This window comes from Typopeltis vanoorti, chromosome 7 (assembly GCF_054136105.1).
Source record: "Typopeltis vanoorti isolate ZY-2024b chromosome 7, IOZ_Tvanoo_1.0, whole genome shotgun sequence".
NCBI lineage: Eukaryota > Metazoa > Arthropoda > Arachnida > Uropygi > Thelyphonidae > Typopeltis > Typopeltis vanoorti.
Window position 1 is genome coordinate 118,876,677 of NC_143555.1, and position 23,638 is coordinate 118,900,314.

The window sequence follows — 23,638 nt, forward strand, 5'->3', positions numbered from 1 at the left end:
ACCTAACCAATATACTATCTATTCCTATTCCTCCGAAGCTTGCACACTAACTTATCATGTGGTTATCCAGAGTTCCCCAAATTTTTCCTATGATGGAACACTTCACAAATTTCTGAAAATTTAACAGACGGAACATCTTAGTTAGAGTCACAGCATTTAAAACCATTCCAGGCTCATGTTAATATTAATTTTGATAATTTTTCACGGAACACTTATTCACTTTCTGCAGAACATAATTTGGGAAACCCTGCGGTAATCTATCAAATGCTTTTACAAAGTAAAGTTCAAAAATACATATCAATGTATATGATTCTCCCTTATCCAACACATTTGCTACCTTATCATAATTATAATTGCCTTAAATTGTTCAACTATCATGCATTAGTACTGTGAGTGACTACTAACATTATTATTCACTATTATTAATGTGTGACCTAGAGTGGGAGGTCTAGATGCAAAAAAGATCATCAAACCATGTCTTAGACCCATTCACAGTTTCAGCACTTGTCACACTTTCAGATAATGCATTCCATTCATCAATCACTCTTCATGTAAAGAACCTGCTTCTCACTCTCCTTATATAAGGAGAGTGAGAAGCAGGTTCTTTAAGAAGCAGCTTCCCAGGATGGCAGTAGCACACTCAGGATTTAATCTTTGGAGAGCCGAGTTGAGTAGAAGATTTGAGAATACACAATTGAGCATCTGCAATGATCGCTAATTCATAAGTAGTATAGAAATAGAAGACATGACACAACATAAATTAAAAAAAAAAAGAATTTTAATTAGGAAACGATTTTTGGAAAAATTTCTAGTGTTTTTTTTTTCCTTTTTCTTTGGGGGGGGGGTCCCTTTGCCCCCCCCCCCCTTCTGGGGCACCACTGCAGGATGGTCTCTAATAATACCCTTACTTCCCTCTATGCTATGAAAAATCTCCTCCCCATTAATCTGGTAACAACCTCTCACCAACTTATATGTCTCAATCATATCCCCCTCTTCTTTTTCTTTTATTCACAAGGCTCTGAAAGTTACATTCCTTCAATCTCTCCTCATATCTAACATTCCACTGACCCAACACTAATTCAGTAAACCTTTTCTGGACCCCTCTCCAGTACATCCCCCCCCCCCTGAAACCAAGTGACCAAATCTGTGCAAAGCAGTTTATATGAAGCCTGATCAAAGTTACACAACGGAGTAATTACAATAAAAAGTAAGCAAAATAAATAAATAAATTATATGTGTATCCTAGACTTAAATAACCAATGTGTGTATGCACATTAGTGCATACACACATTAATAATCTTCTATTAATAACCTTATTATTAAATTATTCTTGATTCGAGTGAGTTGTTGAAAGTTATAAACACTTGGTTATAAATTAAATTAAAAATTTGAAGAAATCATATTCTTGTTTAATATTTTATCCAATTGTAAGCAAATAACGTTTGCATATGAAGTTTTTTCATGACTAGGAAGATGTTGCTCACAGGAAACATGTTATCTGCTTTTCTGAGGGTACTCTCAAACTAGCATTACAAAGCATCAAAGATGACTTTATACTTAATGGTCACTTTCTATCCAAATTATGTCACATTTTTAAATAATTACTGTCTCGCTAATAGCTCATACTCATCAAATAACAAGAGAATTTCCATTCCTTATATATGAGGTGCTACCCAAAGGTTCAGGGAATTTGACCATAAAATGACCATAAAATTTGACCATAACCTTTTCAGGCAGAATTTCATCTTGGAGAAATGGAAAAAGTCAGAGGGAGTGAAGTCAGGAGAATAGCAGGAAGGTACATAACTGTCAGGTTACTGGAAGCAAGGAACTGTTGAAAGATGAGTGATGTGTGGGCAGGCATGTAGTCATAGTGAAGCCCCAGTTGTTGTTCTTCCACTTGTCTGGATGTTTGCACCAAATTCTTTCCATTAGTAATTCAAAACCTTGCTTACTTAAAATCTGCTATTTCAGTTGGGGAAGAAAATTGCTGGACCACTAAAACACGATGTTACAAAAATGCATGTAACCCACGAATGCAACCTCTCAGCTTGTCAGCTGTTAGCCTACTGATTCACATAGGATACTACTCGCTCCTTATAGTGGTGAAAGGCTGTACTACATTTAGTTGATGTTCTTCTGCTTGTCTGGGTATCTGTACCAAATGCTTTCCCTTAGCTACTTCAAAACCTCACAGTAAAACTTGCTTCCTTAAAATCTGCTATTTTAGTTGGGGAAGAAATTTGCTGAACCACTAAAATATGATGTTACAAAAATGCATGCAACCCACAAATGTTGTCTCTCAGCTTGTCAGCTGTTGACATACTGATTCGCAAAGGATACTACTCACTCCTTATAGCAGTGAAAGGCTGTGCTACATCCAGTTCATGCACACTATTCAAATTTCCCGAACTTTGGGGTAGCACCTTGTAGAAGGCATTTCTAAATGCATCTCAAAAGTTTAAAAAAATATTTGATTTCCAGACAAACCTACAAATTAGTAAACAAGATTTTATCTATCCTACTCTTCAACAAAAGTAAACTTCTTCCAATAATGGTCTAAAATTATCAAAATTCGGACAAATAGGGACTCTGAAATCTTGCTGTTAATCTAATGTTGTATTTATAATATGTATATGCAAATTTATGTTCTTCTGTATATTGTATGTTAATCGATCATGGACATATACTGAGAATGGACAGCAGAGAGATTCCTAAAGTGGCTTTGACATGGATCCCAGAAGGAAAACGGAAAAGGAGAAGGGCTAAAATGACTTGGCAGAAAATGACAGTAAAGGAAAGAAGACTAGTGGGCTGAAAAAGCTGGAGAGAAGCTGAACTGGTGGTTCAGGAAAGAGGTATCTGGAAGAAGTGGATCACAGCTTTATGTGCCATGAGGCAAGAAGAGGATAAGTAAGTAATTGATCATTTATCCTATCATGGGAAGACAATTTGCTGTTCTGATAATTGAAGGGTCAAGAGACGATTGAAGTACAATTACATAGTGCTGTAAGTCACAAGTCAGCTGACATGCTATGGTCAGTCAATTGAAGAGTCATTGTTTTTGACGGTAAGATAAATGGTGGATTACTGTTTATATATATAGAGAGAGGGTTGATGGTATGCAATTAAGGTTTATATATATATATATATATACACACACACACACACACATACAGTCGGGTCTCTTTTTATGCAGTAGATACATTCCACAGAAAACCGCATAATATAAACAATTGCACAAAAATAAGGCTTAAACTTACGTTGAAAATTCAGGGATATATTCCATAATTTTCTAAAACCACATAAAACTGAAGCAATGAATTAAAATAAACCTAAAATCACATAAAAAAAGTTTATGAAAATTCAGGAAAATAAGAATGCCTTTTTGAAATAATTGAAATTAAATGAATTTCAATAAAATTCATTTAATTTTATTGAAAAGTAAATATTTTTTTGTTTAACATTTTCTCAAAAGAATTATCATCACTATTAGGCGATATTCAACAACGTTTGCGAACTGGTGCAAAATCACTTTCATCACCAGAAGAGATAGTCAGTGCATCAGATCTGTATGGTAAAGGCAATGGTTCTTCACAAAAAATCAGCACAGAACCCTCGTTCTGTGCTGATTTTTTTCTTCTGACAATGTATCAGTGATTAAACTTTGAGATGCTGATTTCACTAATTCTTTATACAGCTCACAATATCCAGACATACAGTTCTTCAGCTCACGTTGGAATTTAAAGATTCATTTGTGTCATTAACGAGAAAATGATTTTCCAATTTATTGCACAGTTCAAGACCTTCTCGAATTATATTTAGCCAAAGAGATCAAGGGTAATCCCAAAGAATTCTTCCGCTATGTGGCAAGTAAGAGGAAGAATGACTTCGGAAGGATAACCTTAGTGGGTGCTGATGGTATTGAGGTGACAAAATCAGATGTAATAGTCGAGTTACTGAGTGATCACTTCTCAAAAGTCTATCACCCAAGTGAGGATATCTCTATACCTATAGCAATACCTAATGTGAGAATTGAAGCTAAAGAATCAGAGGTATTAAATATATTGCGAAACTTAAATGCAAACACTGCGGTAGGCTTAGATGGAATATCAGCTCGGGTGTTGCATGAATGTGCAAATGAATTGTCAACCCCTCTTACCTGGATATTTAATTTAAGTTTGAACTCTGGTATGGTCCCTAGGGAGTGGAAGTTAGGCAAAGTGGTTCCTTTGCATAAGGGTGGCTCTAAAACTGCAGTATTGAATTACAGACCAATCACCATCTCAGGAGTAGTGGTAAAAGTATTGGAAAAGTTGGTTAAAGACAAAATTCAAGAATGGGTGGATCAGGATATGATACTCTATAGAGGCCAACATGGTTTTGTTAAAGGTAGATCCTGCCTTAGCAATCTATTAACTATCCATAATAGAATAACATCAGAGTTGGACAAAGGAACTGGCTACACAGTGGTACTTCTGGATTTTGCTAAGGCTTTTGACAGGATACCCCATAGAACACTGTTACGCAAATTGGAGCAGATGGGAATGGATATTAAATTGGTGATATGGATAGGAGAATGGCTCAGGGAGAGATACCATAAGGTGGTGTATGGAGGAGCCGAGTCCAGAATGAGGCAGGTGACCAGTGGTGTGCCTCAGAGCTCTGTGCTTGGGCCAATGTTGTTTAATTTGTATATAAATGTATAATAAATTTAGTTTAATTCTTTATCCAAGTGTGAGCAAACAAAGTTTGTGCCTGAAAGTATCTTCAGGACTGGGTTAAGGTGGTACACAGCAGGGCAACTCGTTGCAAAGGTGGAGCAAGCTACCAACACTCCTATCCTAGTATCTCCTATAATGCAAAACACATCTCCTTGCGGATATGTCTATTGTTATGCATTAAGGGAAGGGCCACTACCCAGACCGGTTTCGACCTTTATTGAGGTCTCTTCAGTGGGAGCCAGGCCCAAGTCGAGATATCAGGCAGAAGCATTTGCAGGTCATCTCCACCTATAGGAATTGCCAATTGGTGTGCCACCCTTTTTTTTAATAAATTACTCTGGATTTAGAGAAAGATGTTGAAAGTTTATTTTCCACTTGGTTAGAGTATAATAAATTTAGTTTAATCCTTTATCCAAGTGTGAGCAAACAAAGTTTGCGCCTGAAAGTATCTTCAGGACTGGGTTAAGGTGGTACACACCAGGGCAACTCGTTGCAAAGGTGGAGCAAGCTACCAACACTCCTATCCTAGTATCTCCTATAATGCAAAACACATCTCCTTGCGGATATGTCTATTGTTATGCATTAAGGGAAGGGCCACTACCCAGACCGGTTTCGACCTTTATTGAGGTCTCTTCAGTGGGAGCCAGGCCCAAGTCGAGATATCAGGCAGAAGCATTTGCAGGTCATCTCCACCTATAGGAATATCCCACTGAAAAAAAATCCCACTGAAGAGACCTCAATAAAGGTCGAAACCGGTCTGGGTAGTGGCCCTTCCCTTAATGCATAACAATAGACATATCCGCAAGGAGATGTGTTTTGCATTATAGGAGATACTAGGATAGGAGTGTTGGTAGCTTGCTCCACCTTTGCAACGAGTTGCCCTGGTGTGTACCACCTTAACCCAGTCCTGAAGATACTTTCAGGCGCAAACTTTGTTTGCTCACACTTGGATAAAGGATTAAACTAAATTTATTATACTCTAACCAAGTGGAAAATAAACTTTCAACATCTTTCTCTAAATACAGAGTAATTTATTAAAAAAGGGTGGCACACCAATTGGCAATTCCTATAGGTGGAGATGACCTGCAAATGCTTCTGCCTGATATCGCGACTTGGGCCTGGCTCCCACTGAAGAGACCTCAATAAAGGTCGAAACCGGTCTGGGTAGTGGCCCTTCCCTTAATGCATAACAATAGACATATCCGCAAGGAGATGTGTTTTGCATTATAGGAGATACTAGGATAGGAGTGTTGGTAGCTTGCTCCACCTTTGCAACGAGTTGCCCTGGTGTGTACCACCTTAACCCAGTCCTGAAGATACTTTCAGGCGCAAACTTTGTTTGCTCACACTTGGATAAAGGATTAAACTAAATTTATTATACTCTAACCAAGTGGAAAATAAACTTTGTATATATATAAATGATATAGGAAACGGCTTAAAGGGAGATATTCAGTTGTTTGCTGATGATGCAAAGTTGTGTAGTGCAATAAAAAATCAAGCTGATGTTGAAAGTTTGCAGGAGGATTTAAATAAGCTGGTAAAATGGGCAAAAGAAAATGGATGTCAGTTCAATGTGGAAAAGTGTAAAGTCTTGCATTTTGGGATTAAAAGATTACCAGCTGTGTACTACATAGATGGAAAGGTACTCCAAGAGATTGATGAGGCTAGGGACTTAGGGGTATTGGTAGATAAGGAGATGAAGTTCAGAGGACACATTGCTAAGGTGTCCAAGATTGCACATAGGATTACTTGGTTGTTGAGGAACACACTGACATCCAGAGATAAAGAGGTTATTATTCCCCTTTATAAAGCATTGATACTTCCACATTTGGATTACTGTGCTCAGGTCTGGTCACCTGGATTCCTTGGAGATGAGGAGGCTGTGGAGAGGGTTCAGAGAAGAGTGACCAAGTTGGTGAGTGATATAAAAAATGCTCCCTACATTGATAGATTGAGAGCTTGTGGATTGCAGAGATTGGCTGATAGGCGAAGAAGAGGGGATATGATAGAAACATTCAAATTACTAAAAGGTTTTTATAGGATTGATGCAGGGGAAATGTTTCAGCTGTGTGATAGTGATGGAAGAACAAGAGGTCATCTCTGGAAATTAAAGAAGAGTGTGGTTAACAAAGGTGTCAGAACAAGGTTTTTTGCCTGGAGGGTGGTGAATGAGTGGAATTCATTGCCTGACTTTGTTGTGAGCTCTTCATCTGTAAATGAATTCAAGAAGAGATATGACAGATATTGTTTTGCTAGTTTGGGTCTCCCGCGATGAGTCTACTGACTCCATATTATTATTACGGGAGATACCCCGTAATAATAATAATAATAATAATAATAATAATAATAATAATATTTGTAGTGAGGGGGACAGGTTTTTCTTCCACTTCACTATCATTTTCTGGATCTTTGATGATATCTAAAGTTAATCAATATCCAATAATCCAATACTTGTCACTTAAGGCATTATCCACAAGCAATTGGTCTACATCGTTCTAGCTAAATGTATCAAAACCTTCTCAACCAATTTCATGTGTCTATGTAATGATTTCATCTGATAATGTAGATGTTTGCATGGTTGCACTAGTTTGCAATACATCCAGACCAAGCTGCTTTCCAGCAAGCATTTAAAATTTGTGGTCTTATTTCAGCGATAGCAGATGCAACATGATTTAAGCAGTCCAAAATAGAATTTTTTTTCCAAATGTCAGTTACTGTTAATGATTCATTTTCTAGTTTATCCAATATAAATTGAAAAGTGTGCTTAACGTAATATTTTTTAAAAGTAGCAATTATGCCTTGATCTAATGACTGAATAATGCTTGTTGTATTGGGTGGAAAAAACACTACTACATGCACATTTGGATGTTCTAAATGTGGATGACTTGGTGCATTGTCAACAATTAATAAAACTTTAAAATCGAGAGCTTTTGGCTTCATGTATGTTTCCACTTCTGGTACAAAGCAATTATTGAACCATTCACTAAATACAGCAGTTGTTACCCAAGCCATTGTATTAGCCATCCAATGTACCGGCAGCTGTTTTAGATCTTTGCCTTTTAGAGCATGTGGTCTTAGAAATCGATTTACTAGGAAGGGTTTCAACATTTGATCTCCTGATGCATTGAGTAACAACGTTACTCAATGAATAACAACAAAGATTAAGTAACAATGTTACTCAATCTTTGCTTGCTTTAAACCCACTTGCTTTTTCCTCAGACTTTGCAATGTAAGTTCGACTGCCATTTTCTTCCAAAACAATCCTGTTTCGTCAGCGTTAAACAGTTGATTGAGACAATATCCACCAACTTCAATAATTTTGGCTACCTTCTCTTGAAAATTTTTGGCTGCTTCTTCATCTGCTGCTGCAACCTCGCCTGTAATCTTCACGTTATGAAGCGCATTCCATTTTAAAAACCCGGTTTACCATCCTTTGCTAGCCCAAAATTCTTTATCAGCCTGGGATGCAGAAGTAGACAGCTTCACAGTTAATAAAGTTATTATTATTATTGCCCCAAGACCTCATGGAGTCAAAGACTCATCTGGGAGGTCCTTATTTCACACATACAGCTCATCATATCATGCCTTGAACACATTCAAACTCCTTGCAGACACCACTCTCCCAGGGAAGGCATTCCAATCATTTACAACTCTGCACGAAAAAAACCCTGCCTCTCACTTCCCTACTCAAACCCTCTTTATACGGTTTCCAGGGATGACCTCTGGTTCCCCCCCCCTGATCTCCCATTATTTTCTGTAGAACTTCTCCAGCATTATCCTATAACAACCCCTTACCAACTTGTAGGTCTCTATCATATCTCCCCTCTTCCTCCTGTCCACAAGACTCTGCAAATTACATCTTCTCAATCTTTCCTCATACTCAACATTCCAGAGGTCAGAAACTACCTTAGTCCTTTGGACCTTTTCCAACATCTCTTCATCCTTCTGAAAACCAGGTGACCAAATCTGGGCACAATAGTCCATGTGTCTGCAATAGTCTGCATATGACTAGCCACAACACAGGTGATTACTTCATGATCACTTTCACCAACTGGAGGAAAATGTGAAACCCCTCTAACAATTACATCCTCTGATGAAATGATGAGATCTAGAAATCATGATACTCACGTGCATTTCTTTATGTACTGCCTGAGATAGTTATCTCTCAAGAACTCGAGAAATTCATTTTCCTTATTCCCAAATGTTATCTCTTCATTCCAATCTATACCACGATAATTAAAAATCACCCATAATAATTACCCTTTCTTTGTTCACTAATCCAAATTGTTTATATATTTCTTTATCACTACCTTCCACATTCCCAGGCCTATAGCAACATCCAACTAAATATGTCTTCCTCTCAACCACCACATTACACCCCACACTGTCTCATAACTATTGCCACTATTTCCTCCTTTCATGTGTATCTTATGTGGACTTAATTCCCCTGCTATCATCAGCAGCACGCCCTCTCCCTTCCTGCCCTTTCTTTCCTCATGAAAAATACTGTACCCTTCCATTTCTATTCCCATTATGACATCATCTTCATTCAACCATGTTTCACTTATTCCAATGATTTGGGGAGAATAAACTCAATCACTGAAACCATTTCATCTCCTTTATTTCTGATACTTCTGGCATTTGTAAACAAACACAACAGTTCATTTTTAGGTCTATAGCCAGTCCATCCTATCCAAGCCATATGTTGGTTGTGATTTCCCCACTACTCCTGCCAAATCATCTTTATCACTGCTTACCACATATACCTGCTCAGTCTCCACCCACATTGCAATATACTCCATCTCCATACACACATTCGCTGCCACTTTTTACATTCACTCTCTCTATGCCATGTCTCCTTGTCCACCCAAGCTCCCCCCCCCATCCCCTGTTTCCCTGTTCCTCTTGTATTCCTGTTCTCTCTTCTTCTCTCACACTACTACTGTTTCCACTGCCAAGCACTTCTGTCTCTTCAGTAACATCCAGCAACATTTTCTCCAGCACACCCACTCCAAAACTATTTAAATGCAACCTATCATGCCTATATAATTTCATTCTTCCCTCAAACACATGCCATATATCAACAAACTCCACTCCCTTCTCCTCACACAGCTCCGCTAGCATACCATTCATGATTTTGGCTCTCCGTCACAACTCATCATCATACCTGGGTAGCACACTGACAACCTTTCCTACTACACTGTTATCTTTCACTCTTCTCAATAGTCTCCTGATATTCGTCCTCACATCCTTCTGATGTTTACTATGTTTATAATTTCCCATGGGTTTTTAAGAGTATCATGTGAATGGATGAAGAGCAACAGAATAAAGCAACCAGTAATATCTGTTGTCACTATGTTCTTACTTCATGTAACTATCTACTCTTTTTGTGTATTCACTCTGATGATGAAATTACATACTCATCCGAGAATACAATTTTTTTATATTAGATACTTTTCTCTATGTAATTTCCTCTTAAATTTGGGGGAAAATTGAAAGGCAGTAGAGAAGATGAAAGATCTAGAGTTGGTGGACAAGGACCTGAAATTTAAGGGCCACGTTGCACATGTTGTGAAGTTGTCACATTGGATAATAGCAATGATGTGGAGGACCTAGATGTGCAGAAATAAAGATGTCATGATTCCATTGTATAAGGCCTTGATCAAGCCTCATATGGATCACTGTGCACAGATTTGGTCACTGGGTTTTTCATGGTGAATGTTAGAAAGGGTACAGAAAAGAAAAGGCAGTCAGTCCAAAGACAACTGACCACCTTCACAAAGGTGGTTAGTTTTTGGAATGTGGAGTATGAAGCCAAATTAAAAAAATGTAAATTGCAAAGTCTCATGACTAGGAGAAGGAGGGAATATGATTGAAACATTGAGTCATAACGTAAAATGAATAAGGGGGGAGGGGAGAATATGATTGAGACATATAATCAGGGGTTGTTATCAGGTTGACATGGAAGAAATTTTTCATAGAATGGGAGAGGGCGGCAGAACTAGAGGTCATTCCTGGAAACTGTAAAAAGAGGGTGTGAGCAGAGGAGAGAGGAAAAGTAGTTGGTGAGTGGAATGCATTACCCAAGGGTATTGTGAATGTAGACACATTGAATCAGTTAGAATTAGGCACTGTTAGGTGAGTTCTGTGTGTGATAGTGCATAACTCCTACAATGAGTCTCTGACTCCATCGAAATCAGATGTTGATAATAATTTACATGTATGGTTGGCTCATCTTTTAACACACTTATCAGACTTTTACAAAACACCGTCACTTGATAAGAGTCTTTGGATTAACATAAACTGTCACAGACATCATGACAGTTGCCAAAAAAACTGAATACTAATAGTGCAAATTTATAATGAACACTGTATAACAAAACTACTATATATATACACATACATACATACATATAAATATATATAAACCCATTTTTTACTGTATAATATGCATTATCAATCCAATGTGCATTTATCCAGGTTTCTGCAATGCTAAGCATTATATTTTATTTTCGAAGCATTTAAAGGTTCAAGGGAGAGTGATGAATCCTTTGCCATTATAATTTTGTTTTTATTGACATAGTTTGAAATGATAAATAATGTTATCCTGTTTCCATCCCAATTCAAACACAACTTTTTTTTTTGTCATTACTATTCGAATGTTTATATTGACAATATCACTATTAATTTCTTTTTACTTCATTTTAATGGCAAAAAAAAAAAAGGCTAAGCAAAATTATATAGTGTAAAACAGTATAGTGAAGGAGGACCTTGATGTGCAGAAATAAAGATGTTATGATTCCATTGTATAAGGCCTTGATCAAGCCTCATATGGATCAATTGGATCTCTTGGATATGAACCTCATATGAATCTCTTGGAGTACAGTTCCACTATGGTGGAACTGTACTCCAAGAGATTGATGAGGCCAGGGACTTGGGAGTGTTGGCGGATAGGGAGATGAAGTTTAGGGGGCACACTGCAAAAGTAGCTAAATCAGCTCATCAACTCACTTGGTTGTTGAAAAATATCTTGACGAGCAGAGACAAGCAAGTTATTGTACCTCTGTACCGAGCCTTGATAAGACCTCATCTCGACTACTGTGCCCAGATTTGGTCACCTCGGTTCCTTCTTGATGGGGAGGAGGTGGAGAGAATCCAGAGGCGAGTGACTAAGATGATAACAGGTCTATGGAATGAACCATATGAGAACAGGTTGAAGATTTGTGGGTTGCAGAAACTAGTTGATAGGCAGAGGAGGGGAGATATGATTGAGACATTCAAATTGCTAAAGGGATTCTATAGGATTAATTCAGAGGATATTTTTGAGATCAGGACTGGTGGGGGGAGAACTAGGGGACACCTATGGAAGCTGGGCAAGAGTGTGGTTAGCAGGTGTGTTAGAGCTGGGTTCTTTACTTTTAGAGTGGTAAATGAGTGGAATAAGCTGCCAGAGTCTGTTGTGGGTGCTATGACGGTGAACAAGTTCAAGACAAGGTATGATAGATACTGTGAGAATGTAATCGCATAGTTGTGTGGACATGATGTTTAGGGCCTCCCTCGATGAGTCTAAAGACTCCTGGAGTCGCCCGAAATAATAATAATAATAATAATAGTGTAAGAAGAATTTTTATGAATCTCAACAGTTATTTTCTGACTTGTTAATAATCAAACGTTGATTTATAAATAACAAATGATAGTTTTAAGCATATTATATAATGCAAAATGAATAAGTAATTAAAATTTAAATAAATAATTTAATTTACCTGTGTCAGAAAACTTCTGACATAAGGTTATAATTTTGTTTTTATTGACATGGTTTGAAATGATAAATAATGCTTCCCTGTTTCCATCCAAATTTCAACACAACTTTTTTTTTTTTTGTCATTACTATTCGAATGTTTATTATTATTATTATTAAGAGAGACCTCCAGAGAGTCAGAGACTCATTGAGGGAGGCCACATACTAAACAAACCAGCTATCATACTTATTCTTGAATTCATTCACGCTGCTTGCACTCACAACATCCAATGGCAATCCATTCCAATCACGCACCACCCTCTGAGAGAAAAATCTAGCCCTTACACCTTTCTTGGCGGCCTACATTCTCAGCTTCCAAGGATGCCCTCTCATCCTTTCCCCACCCTCCATAAATTGGAGGGTGGGGAAATCAACTGAAATCCTGTATGACCCTTTCAGCACTTTGTAAGTCTCAATCATATCACTCCTCTTTCTCCTGTTTCCTAGTGTCTGCAGTCTTCATAATCAGTATTCCACAATCAATCCTGATATCATTTTTAACACTCGCCTTTGTACTCTCTCCAATATATCACAATCACAACGAAATCCAGGAAACCAGACCTGCGCACAATAGTCCAAGTGAGGTCTTATCAAGGCCTTGTAAAGATGGAAAATAACATCCTTATCTTTAAACGTGAATGTTCGTTTCAGCATTGCAATTATCTTTTGAGTCGTATTTGCAATCTTTGCCACATGGTCCAATACTTCAATTTCCTATCTATTAACACTCTGAGATCCCTAGCCTAATCCCACCAATATAATATGACATTGGATATGTAATCATGCCGAAGTGAATGACTTTACGTTTACTGACATTGAACTGACACCCATTTTCCCATGCCCACAATTCCAGCCTATTCAAATCATTCTGCAGGGAGAAATGCTGCATATCAGCAGCATTCCTGATTACCCTGCCTATCTTTGCATCATAAGCAAATAACTTATGATGCAAAGATAACTTATGTCGCTTGTCAAATTCTTCCCAGTATCATTAATTTACAGATTGAATAACAGTGGACCGAGTACTAATCCTTGTGGTACACCACTTTTTTTTTTTTTACTGGTTATGGGCAGTACTACTCTTGCATCACGCCACCAGTGTGCCCTACAGAGCACACTGGTGGCAACACCATGCCACCAGTGTGCTCTGTAGGGCCCTCAAGGAAAGAACTTTTATATCCTTCTGCATAAGCCCCAAGCTGGTTTAAGTCCATATAACTATCTGTGCTCCATACGCCATGTAAAGAGATGGTGGCGCTGGTAAACCTTGGGGTTGCCCCATATTCCTCCCATATCTTACTAACTAGATCTTGGTTATTTTTATAATAATTTACTTTATTATTATAGCTATAGGTTAGTGGATGCCTTGTTCCCACCACCTGGGCATCAACAACCCAAACGTCACCATCGCTTTTAATCAATAAGTCTGGCTTACGCAAACCTGCAGAAGTCCTATAATGTGGTTCCACCATGGTCACCCAACCTTTGTTCTTAAAGTGGTTGTTCAGAATGGAGACCACGGCGTAATGCCTTTGCAAGCAGACCCAATGGGTGCGGAAGCAACACTGGGCTATATGAGACAATGTCTCACTGTAGTGGCAGCCAGCCCTACAGTTTGAGTCGTCACTACTCCATCGAGCTGCGCAGGCTTGAGTGGGCAGGGCATTGATCGTCGTCCTGATAAGGTCAATATACTTGAATCCAGGGAGGAGTCTGGTGCCATCCCTTTCCCAATCATGCTGGGGAAGCACCAGATATGACTCTTTTAAAGAAGCACCATCTACAGAGCAGTGCAGCAGAGATGCCCACCTCTTGTGTTCTGCAGGTGCTGACTCAATTAAGATAATGGTAATGGGACCAGCCTTTAGCCTGCCTAAAGTCCTCTTGTATCGACGGACTATAGAAAGCCTCTCTGCAGATAGGGGAAGAAGATAGTTCTAAATTCGCGATTCTGGACATACGTGGGATCAGCCATCTAAGTGATGGAACCTCCGTGTGCACCATCCTTCACCCTCACGTGGAAATATGCAGTAGGGGTGTCGGCGGCAGTCAGAGCCATGATCTCACTTCTGAGTGGATAGCCCTGTCCCTTCTATCCTAGAAGGGACAGAAGCCCTTCCCTTTGTGGTGAACATGATACCAAGATATCTCCACTTTTCCAGGATGGAAGAGTGGAGATATCTTGGTATCAGGTTTCTCTGCAAAGCATGCAACAGCCTCCTGTGCAGAGAAAACTCTATAGTCTTGACCTTAAGCTTCTTGTCACGACCAGAGGGGACAAGAGCTAAAGTGCAGGACTTCTCTACATTAATAGAAAGGCCTTGAATAGAGAAAAAGTCAACTGCCTGGTCAGGGAGTTCCTGCAAGCCTGCCTTAGTAGTGGCTACAAGAATAAGATCGTCCGCAAAGGTCATAGCATTAAAGGAAGAAGTGCCTAGAGAGTAGCCTATATGGCTAGGAAGACAGTGAAGAAACTCATTTATGACGCAGTTAAAGAAAAAGGGAGATAGAGGATCACCCTGGCAAACGGCACGCACTGTGGGAATAGAAGTGGCACGGGACCCTGTAGTGATAGTGATGGGGCTACCCAAGTATAGCTCCATAACATAGGAAAGAAAGGGTTCTGGACATCCAGCAATAGACAGCGCTTGAAGGAGAGCAGTAAGGGAGATGCTATCAAAAGTCTTTTGGCAGCGATGCCATATATAGCTTAAGGCGACGTCGGGAATCAGAGAGAAGAGAAGAAAGAAGATATATATTCTCGGCACAGCTGTCTGAAGGGACAAAAGCCCTCTGTCTATAACCATGCTGTACATGTTGCTGAAGTAATTTAACTAAAATTTTATTATAGCGTCTAAGTATCACAGGGGAGATGGTAATAGATCTAAAGTCTGATGCACAGCTTGAAGTTTCTTTCTTAGGAATGAAGATAGTTCTTGAAGCATGTAGGTATGGTGGTATTGCTTTACTGGAAAGGAGAATATTCAATAAGTCTTGAAGAATCTTCAATGGCACCTTCTGAAGTCTACACACAGGAAAGCCATCAGGACTGGAGGTGGAAAAATTGGATGGAAGAGCTGCTTTAATCTCTTGGATGGAGACAGGCTGGTATATTTGAAGAGTAGGAATGGAGCTCAATATTGTAGGTTGGTCATCATCATCAGGGAAGTGTGGAGGTGGAGCAGAAAATACTGTACTCCAGAATTTAACAAAATCATCATATAAGTCTGCTAGAGGTGGAGAGGAAGCACCGTCCAGGATGGTTTTGGCACACTGCCATTTATTCTTTTTATAGAGGGCATGCATAGCCCTCTATAAAAAGAAGGCCCTCTTCCTTTGCTTCCTATTTGACAAAGCAATTGTAGAACGAGAAGTAGGCTGATGTCGACGAGGCATCAAGTGTTCGGAGAATTCAGCATGGAGGTAGTCATTTAACTGATCTGTGATATCCATTCCCAGAAGGTGAGTCTGGATGAGAGATTTAAGAATTTGATGGTTATATTCTGAAAGAGGAGGATCATAGAGAGATGACGTTAGTCTGAGAATCAAAGCCTCTTCTTCAACAGCAGAATGGTGGCTGGAAGATGGAGAGGCAGGGACAGGAGATACGGAGATAGTACCTATCCCTACCTGTGGCAGATGGGCTGCCAATTCTTGAGCTAAGGCTTTGTAACTGGCTTTCCGTCTATGACACTTGATGGCATCCAAAAATCTTGATGGGAACACCTTAAATAAAGCTTCATTGATTTTCTTTATCCCTCAAGCTGTCAACTCGATCTCATGAGAGGCGAGAATCTTTTCTTCTTCGGCAGTCCAACATGCTTTGTTGCGCTCTGTTCTTATTGCAGCATTGGCTTCGGTTGGATGTTTCAAGGTGCAATGCACACCAACACCAACTGCGGTGGAGAATGCACGATCGCAGACCTGACATACAAAGTGTCTGAGATTGGGAACTCCTTGACCACCGGAACAAGCATGATGAGAACTTGAATGAGTTGATGACAGTCCTTGCAGAGCTTTCTTTTAACTTTCTTCCCGAGGACGCCACTTTGACGGGTGGCAGGATCACCTCCCATTTTTCTCCAATTTATGCAGCAGTCTGTCATGTTGTATTCTGTCAAAAGCCTTAGCAAAATCCAAAAGTATCAAAAGTATCCATTCCCCTTGTCTAGTTCAATGGTAACATTGTTATAAAATGTGAGCAAGTTGCTAAAACATGACCTTCCCTTAGTAAACCCATGTTGCTCATTGCAAAGTAGAGATTCACTGTCAACCCATTTCTGAATAAGGGTCCTAAATAATTTTACTTGCAGCATATCAAAGTCTTCACCAACACTCCTGAGATACTAATTGGTCGATAGTTTGATACATCGGTCTTTCACCACCCTTATGCAATGGAATTACCATACATTCCTTCCATTCCTGTGGAATCTTCCCTGATCTGAGATTCATATTAAACATCCTGGTCAAAGGAATGATCAATTCAGCTGAACACTCTCTTAGCACACGTGCTAATATTCCATCAGTCCCTATTGCTGAATTCTTATTCACTTTGTGCAACAGCTCTAATACCTCAGCCTCACACACCTGCGTTTCTTCATCTAGTGAAGAGGTAACAGTGAGCTCAATGTTGCGTTCACCAGGTTGATAGCTTTTAATGAAATGGGCACTCATTAACTGAACAACCCCTTCTGCATCAGTAACCCTCAGGCCATCTGGATTTAGAAGAGTTATTCTTTCTTTTACTTGCAGCATATCAATAGAATTCTTGTGGGTTGTTTTTAGCATGCAGAACCACCAGTTTCTTTTCATAATCAGACTTTGCTTTCAGTACAACAGTTGTGACTGTTCTAGCCTGCTGCTTATAACGTTCATAACGGACATCATCCTTATGCAAGTGGTATTCCTTCCACATTGTCCTTTTCTTACGAATCTCTTGCTTAATAGGATTACACATCCATTTGACTCCTACTTTATTTATTCATCAAACGCTCAGGACACATTCTGATATCGCATCATTTAAATATTGTTTAAATGCTTCCCATACACTCTCGATATCCTTTTGACACCTCGATATTCATAAAAGAATTTTTATGAATCTCAACAGTTATTTTCTGACTTGTTAATAATTAAATGTCGATTTATAAATAACAAATGATAGTTTTAAGCATATTATATAATGCAAAATGAATAAGTAATTAAAATTTAAATAAATAAATTAATTTTACCTGTGTCAGAAGAATGCTATCAAATAGTAGATTAGTTTCAACTTGATCTTTTGTGATTTCAGCATTAGGATGCATGCCAAATACATCAGGCTCAGCAATTATTGGCAAATTCTTAGTATGATCCAAATAGCTGTTATACTAAAGAAATAAAATAATATTCTCTTTTAAGTAGAAAAGAATAAAAATATGTGGTGATACCTTTCTCTTAAGTTGAAAAAATACTACAATATTGTTAAAATTTCAGTAGTCTATCAAGTAACCAAAATAAATTTCATTGGGCATCAATCTTAGTCAGAAGATGAGTCTCAATATACCACAGTATGGCTATCCTTTCAATGCTCATATGAGTAACTGTGTTAATTGTAGATGATTTGGTGCCCATCTGTCATACCTGATTCATGCAGTATAGGAAGCAGCTGCTGCTGCATAGTCTCAACAGCTGCCTTAATGCTACCATTCGAGATGTCATATTGCTACAGCAACTGCCATAACAGTATGAAAACAACTCCAGTCAGTGCTGCTTTTCAACTCATGAGGCATGAATGGTATCATTACAATAGCTATATAGGATTCTGATTCAGAAGCATTCAGTTGAAATCCAATGGATATGGACTTAAAGGTGTTAAGTCCTTACCCAATGGATGTTACTTAGGGGCAATTAGTCACCTATTATATTATGCCAGTTCATACAAGCAACATATGTATATAGGACCCATACTACATGTATATTTGATCCTTTGATCAAATATATCAGTTTTGATTTATTTCTAAGCCTAAATATAAACTAAACTAATTTAACCTATCTTATGCTACTTATGCAACTGCTACAGTGCATGCACCCAAATAACTATATCATTATACTAAATATGAATCATTTTGCAACTCAACACCTCATCATTTGAAAGTCAACCAACTAGTTTCCTATGATTTTGTGTGCAAATGCATAGAGTGTAGGCAACTAACTCTATGACTGGAGTTCCTATCAGAAGATCCCCCACGTTGGACCAGTTGCGAGTAAGTTATGACTAGCTTATTTTAGCAACAAGATCATATATTATTACTATTATTATTACTATTATTACCCCAAGACATCACGGAGTCAAAGACTAATCTGGGAAGTCCTTTTATCACACAGAGAGCTCATCATACCATGTCTTAAACACACTCAAACTCCTTGCAGACACCGCACTCTCACACAAGGCATTTCAATCATTTACAACTTTGCACGAAAAAAACATGCTTCTCACTCCCCTACTCACACCCTCTTTATACAGTTTTCAGAGATGACCTCTGGTTCTCCCCCCCAATCTCCCACTATTTTCTATAGAACTTCTCCAGTATTGATCCTATTACAACCCCTTAATAACTTGTAGGTCTCTATCATATCTCCCCCTCTTCCTCCTGTCCACCAGACTCTGCAAATTACATCTTCTCAATCTTTTCTCATACTCGACATTCCAGAGGTGTTAGAATCTACCTTAGTCAGTCGCCTTTGTACCCTTTCCAACATCTCTTCATCCTTCTGAAAACCAGGTGACCAATCTGGACACAGTAGTCCATGTGTGGCCTAATCAAAGCCTTATACAATGGAACAAGAATCTCCCTACTTCTACAAGTCAGTATCCTCCGCACCATTCCCAGAAGCCTTTGTGTTGTCTTCACAATTTTGGCGATGTGTCCCCTAAATTTTAGATCCTTATCCACTATCACTCCCAGATCTCTTATTTCCTCTACTTCCAACAATATATTCTCACCAAGCATAAATTCTGCATCCCAACTTTGTTTTCCAAATTTTAAAACCTTACATTTTGCAACATTGAACTCACATCCCCATTTGCTTGCCCAATCACTCAATTTATTCAAGTCTTCTTGCAAGGCCACAACATCTTCACTACTCTTTATGGTTCGTCCCAACTTTGCATCATCCACAAACAACTGAATATCTCCATCCAAATCTTCACCAATATCATTAATATACAAGTTAAACAGTAATGGCCCCTGAGGCACTCCACTATTGACTTTCCTTTTCCTGGATATCACTCCCCCATACACAACTTGTTGATATCTATCAGATAGCCAGTCTCCAATCCAATGCACTAATCTGATATCCAACCCCATCTGCTCTAGTTTGATTGTCAACTTATCATGAGGTAATCTATCAAAAGCCTTTGCGAAATCCAAGTATATTACTGTGTATCATTTTCCTCTGTCCAAGGAAGCAGTCACTTTATTTATTGTAATATGTTAAATAGATTACTAAAACATGACCTCCCTTTTAGCAAATCCATGCTGTCCATCAAAGATAATACCATTGTTGTCAACCCAATTCTGCATCCTAATTCTCACAAGCTTCTCCAACAACTTAACCACAACACCTGACACACAGTAGGGCCTATAGTTTGACGCTTGAGTTCGATCACCTCCTTGAAGTGGCATAATCTTGCCCTCCTTCCACTCCTTAGGAACTTGACAGAGTGCAAGACTCATATTAAAAATTATGTCAAGGCAGGTGTCAACTCCCTGGCACATTCCTTCAGAATATGTGGTGATATATTATCAAGTCCCACAGCCTTATTAACATCTAGTTTGCTCAATTCCCCCATACACCTCTTGCTCACTTACAGTCAGTCTCTCCTCCCCATCATCTATTACTCTCGATCTCTCCATGAAGTCACATTCACAAGATTGAAAGACCTTTATGAACTGGTGAAGTATCTCCACCACACATTCTGCAACAGCTGTCTTTATACCATTTTCTCCAATCAGTGCCTTCCTTCCATAATCATTCTTTCTTTTGCTAGCTACATATCGAAAGAACTCCTTAGGATTCTTTTTGGCTTCATTAGCTAACTGCTTTGGAACATTATTCACAGTTAAGAGATATATATATAGTTACTCCCACTATTCCCATACTCTTTGATTGATATTTTTTCACTTAAATATTCAATGCACCAGGTAGAAATCACATTCCATCAAAACTTCTCAATGACATTGTAAGCCTTTGTTTTAATTCAATAGTCAGATTCCCCTTAGTCCATGCCCATTTTAATTTGGTTGTTAGTTACTAATTGAAACATGCACCAGAGGGGAGTCAAACTGGCATGTTGCACACCTGAGGCATTTTGCAAGAACGCTCAACTATTCTGTCACTGGACAGTTTTGCCTGGGCTAGGTGAAGCAAGATGTCTTAGTGCAGTGCCATACCCAGCCCAACCATCCTTATCCTTATCCAACTTCCCCTACCAACGAGGGTGGTCTGAAAAGTTCTCGGCTAACAATGAAAAAACGAGTTTATAATTTCAACATAATCTTTATTTTTCAACATAATCTCGTTTAAGATTAATACATTTATTCCAGTGATGCTCCAGTGCCATTATCCTGTCCCTGTAATGGTTCCCAGTAAGATCTGCAAAATACCCCTCTACAGCTGCAATCACCTCTTGATTCGAATCAAGAGGTGATTGCACAGTGACCAGTGAAGAAGAGTTTTAGTTTTGGGAAGAGACAGAAGTCAGAGGGAGCCAAATATGGGAAATAGGGTAGATGTTCTAACAATTCATAGTGCAGATCCGTTAATTTTCCCATGCCAAAACACCTTTGTTGGCAGGTGCATTGTCCTGATAAAATATGATTTTTTCTTACACATTTTTTCATCTAGTCTGGTTAAAAGATCTGAATAATATTCCCTGATTATTGTTTTACCCTTTTCAAGATAATTAATAAACAAAATGCCTTTAGCATCCCAAAACACTGATGACATGACCTTTCCTGCTGTTGGAACCGAATGTCTTCTTCGGCTCTGAACAACTGGTTTCTGTCCACTGTTTTGACTGCTGTTTGGATTCTGGTACGTAATGGTGAATCCAAGTCTCATCCAAAGTAATAAATCAATGCACAAAATCAGTTTTATTCTTGTTAACATGTTCGCTGCCACACTCCTCGGGCATAGTTTGTTACTGCAAGTCAAGTGCTTTCACTTCTACAAGGTCAGTACAAGTTATCTCATAGCTGGCTTATCAGGCAGAATTTTGTTTCATATGCCAACAATAAGTAATTTCGTATCACCCCCCACACACACACACCTATGTCTTACATGCGCTGACGACTGTGTAACTTGAGTTCAGAGTCAGTGACATTCAGCATTCAGTACACTAAGGTTTATTGCATCTAGTCTTACAATTATTTAAAATTATCTAAATAAAAACCTTCAATTACGCCATGGCCAGTAAAAAAAAGCTTACTGATGAAGAATTGGAAACTTATGCTAATATGAGCAATGATGAATGGAATGAATTATTTGGTTCTGATTCTAAAGATAATTATAATCCTTCAGACGACTCTAGCAATGACTCAGATGATGATATATCATATATAAACAGGGGCAAATGCTGGTCTTGAAATTCACGCTTGCTCTTGTTATCATTCAGGGAGTGAGAGGTGTGTAATTGAAGTCTGATTAGCAGAATAATGAATTACAAACCATTAAAACTATATATTTAGAAATTTATGTACATTTAATCATACAAATAAAACATTTATCTTACAAATGATATTCTATCTTTTTCAATTTAGCTACTTGAATACAAATTCTACCCTACGGTTCTTCTTTATGAAACTGGTCAATGACATCGTCATAAAAAGTTGGTTGTAACTTAATTTTCCCAAGCAACACGCACGCTTGTAAAGGCTGGCTGAAGCTCACTGGCTAGAGCTACTTTGACTGTGTATCACCTGTGTTTAAGATGACATGAAGGGATGGGAAATGGCTATGTGCATGCAAGAAATCACAGTGCTGTAGCGAAAGACCTGGAAGCTCCCACAACCGAGCAAGCCAAAGTAGCTTTGACTAGACAAGCAAGCATCGGCCTTCAATACACAACGCAAAGCTCAATTATTGCTGCACAAGCTTAAGACGTCTTCTGTCTACAAAAATAAAAGCCTAAATGGAATGCTTATAAATTAGAAATAAATTAACAATTAATAAACAAATAAATATTATTTCTTCCTCAAGTAATGAGCTTGCACAGCATGCATAGCAAGCATGGAGAATTCGCCCCTGTATATAAATATATGTATATGTTGAAAAAACCTTCAAAAAATTATTTTATTTGCATTAATAAATACACAGTTTATGATGAAATTATATTTCTTCTACTAGGCTCCCAGACGTGCTCTCTGCTTTATTCACAAGCCAAGGGTTCATATTAACGTGCTTACACTATGGGTTAACTCGTGCTTGGTATAGGATGTTGGTAATCGCATACAAGCATATTTGTAGTTGGCTTGTGAGGCTCATATACCAACTACAAATATACCTGTAGTTAACAGCGAACGTGTTAAAATCTCCAAGCACTGTTCAGAGATTTTCATGAGAGTGTGCTTTTGATCTGCTGTGAGCAAGCATGGCACCCCATCTTGTACAAAGCTTTTTCATTTGCAATTCTTCATGCAAAATATATCTTACGCATTGTTTTGAAATGCCTATAGTCTCAGCAATTTCATGTACTTTGACTCGCCAGTCATCCAATACCATATCGTGCACTTGATCAATGATTTCTGGTGTTGTTACACTTTTTTGGATGTCCTTCATGTGGATCATCTTCAAGGCTGGTACGGCCATGGTTAAACTCGGACGCTCATTTCTAAATTGTTGAAAATGAAGGAGAAGAGTGCCTATAAACTTTTATGAACTTCGAATGATTTTCTTTTGGTGTTAAATCTTCTTTTAAAAAGAATTTTATAACCACATGATACTCAATTTTATTCATTTCAAGGGATACAGACAGCTTTTGCTTCAGATAGCTGTATAAAACAAACTACTTGATATGACTTGCAACTTCACATGGATGCTTATGACAGATGTACCAACTTAGAAAAAAAAGAAATCT

At 38.5% G+C, this 23,638-nt stretch overlaps 1 protein-coding gene across 1 annotated transcript in view; it reads right to left on the reverse strand.

The window, feature by feature from the left end:
* Dhc36C (Dynein heavy chain at 36C) overlaps window positions 1–23,638 on the reverse strand; it is a 1,350,914-nt gene that overhangs the window by 107,735 nt on the left and 1,219,541 nt on the right. Inside the window, 1 exon segment of the mRNA XM_090395101.1 lies at window positions 17,751–17,888. Coding sequence (XP_090251227.1) covers window positions 17,751–17,888 — 138 coding nt within the window.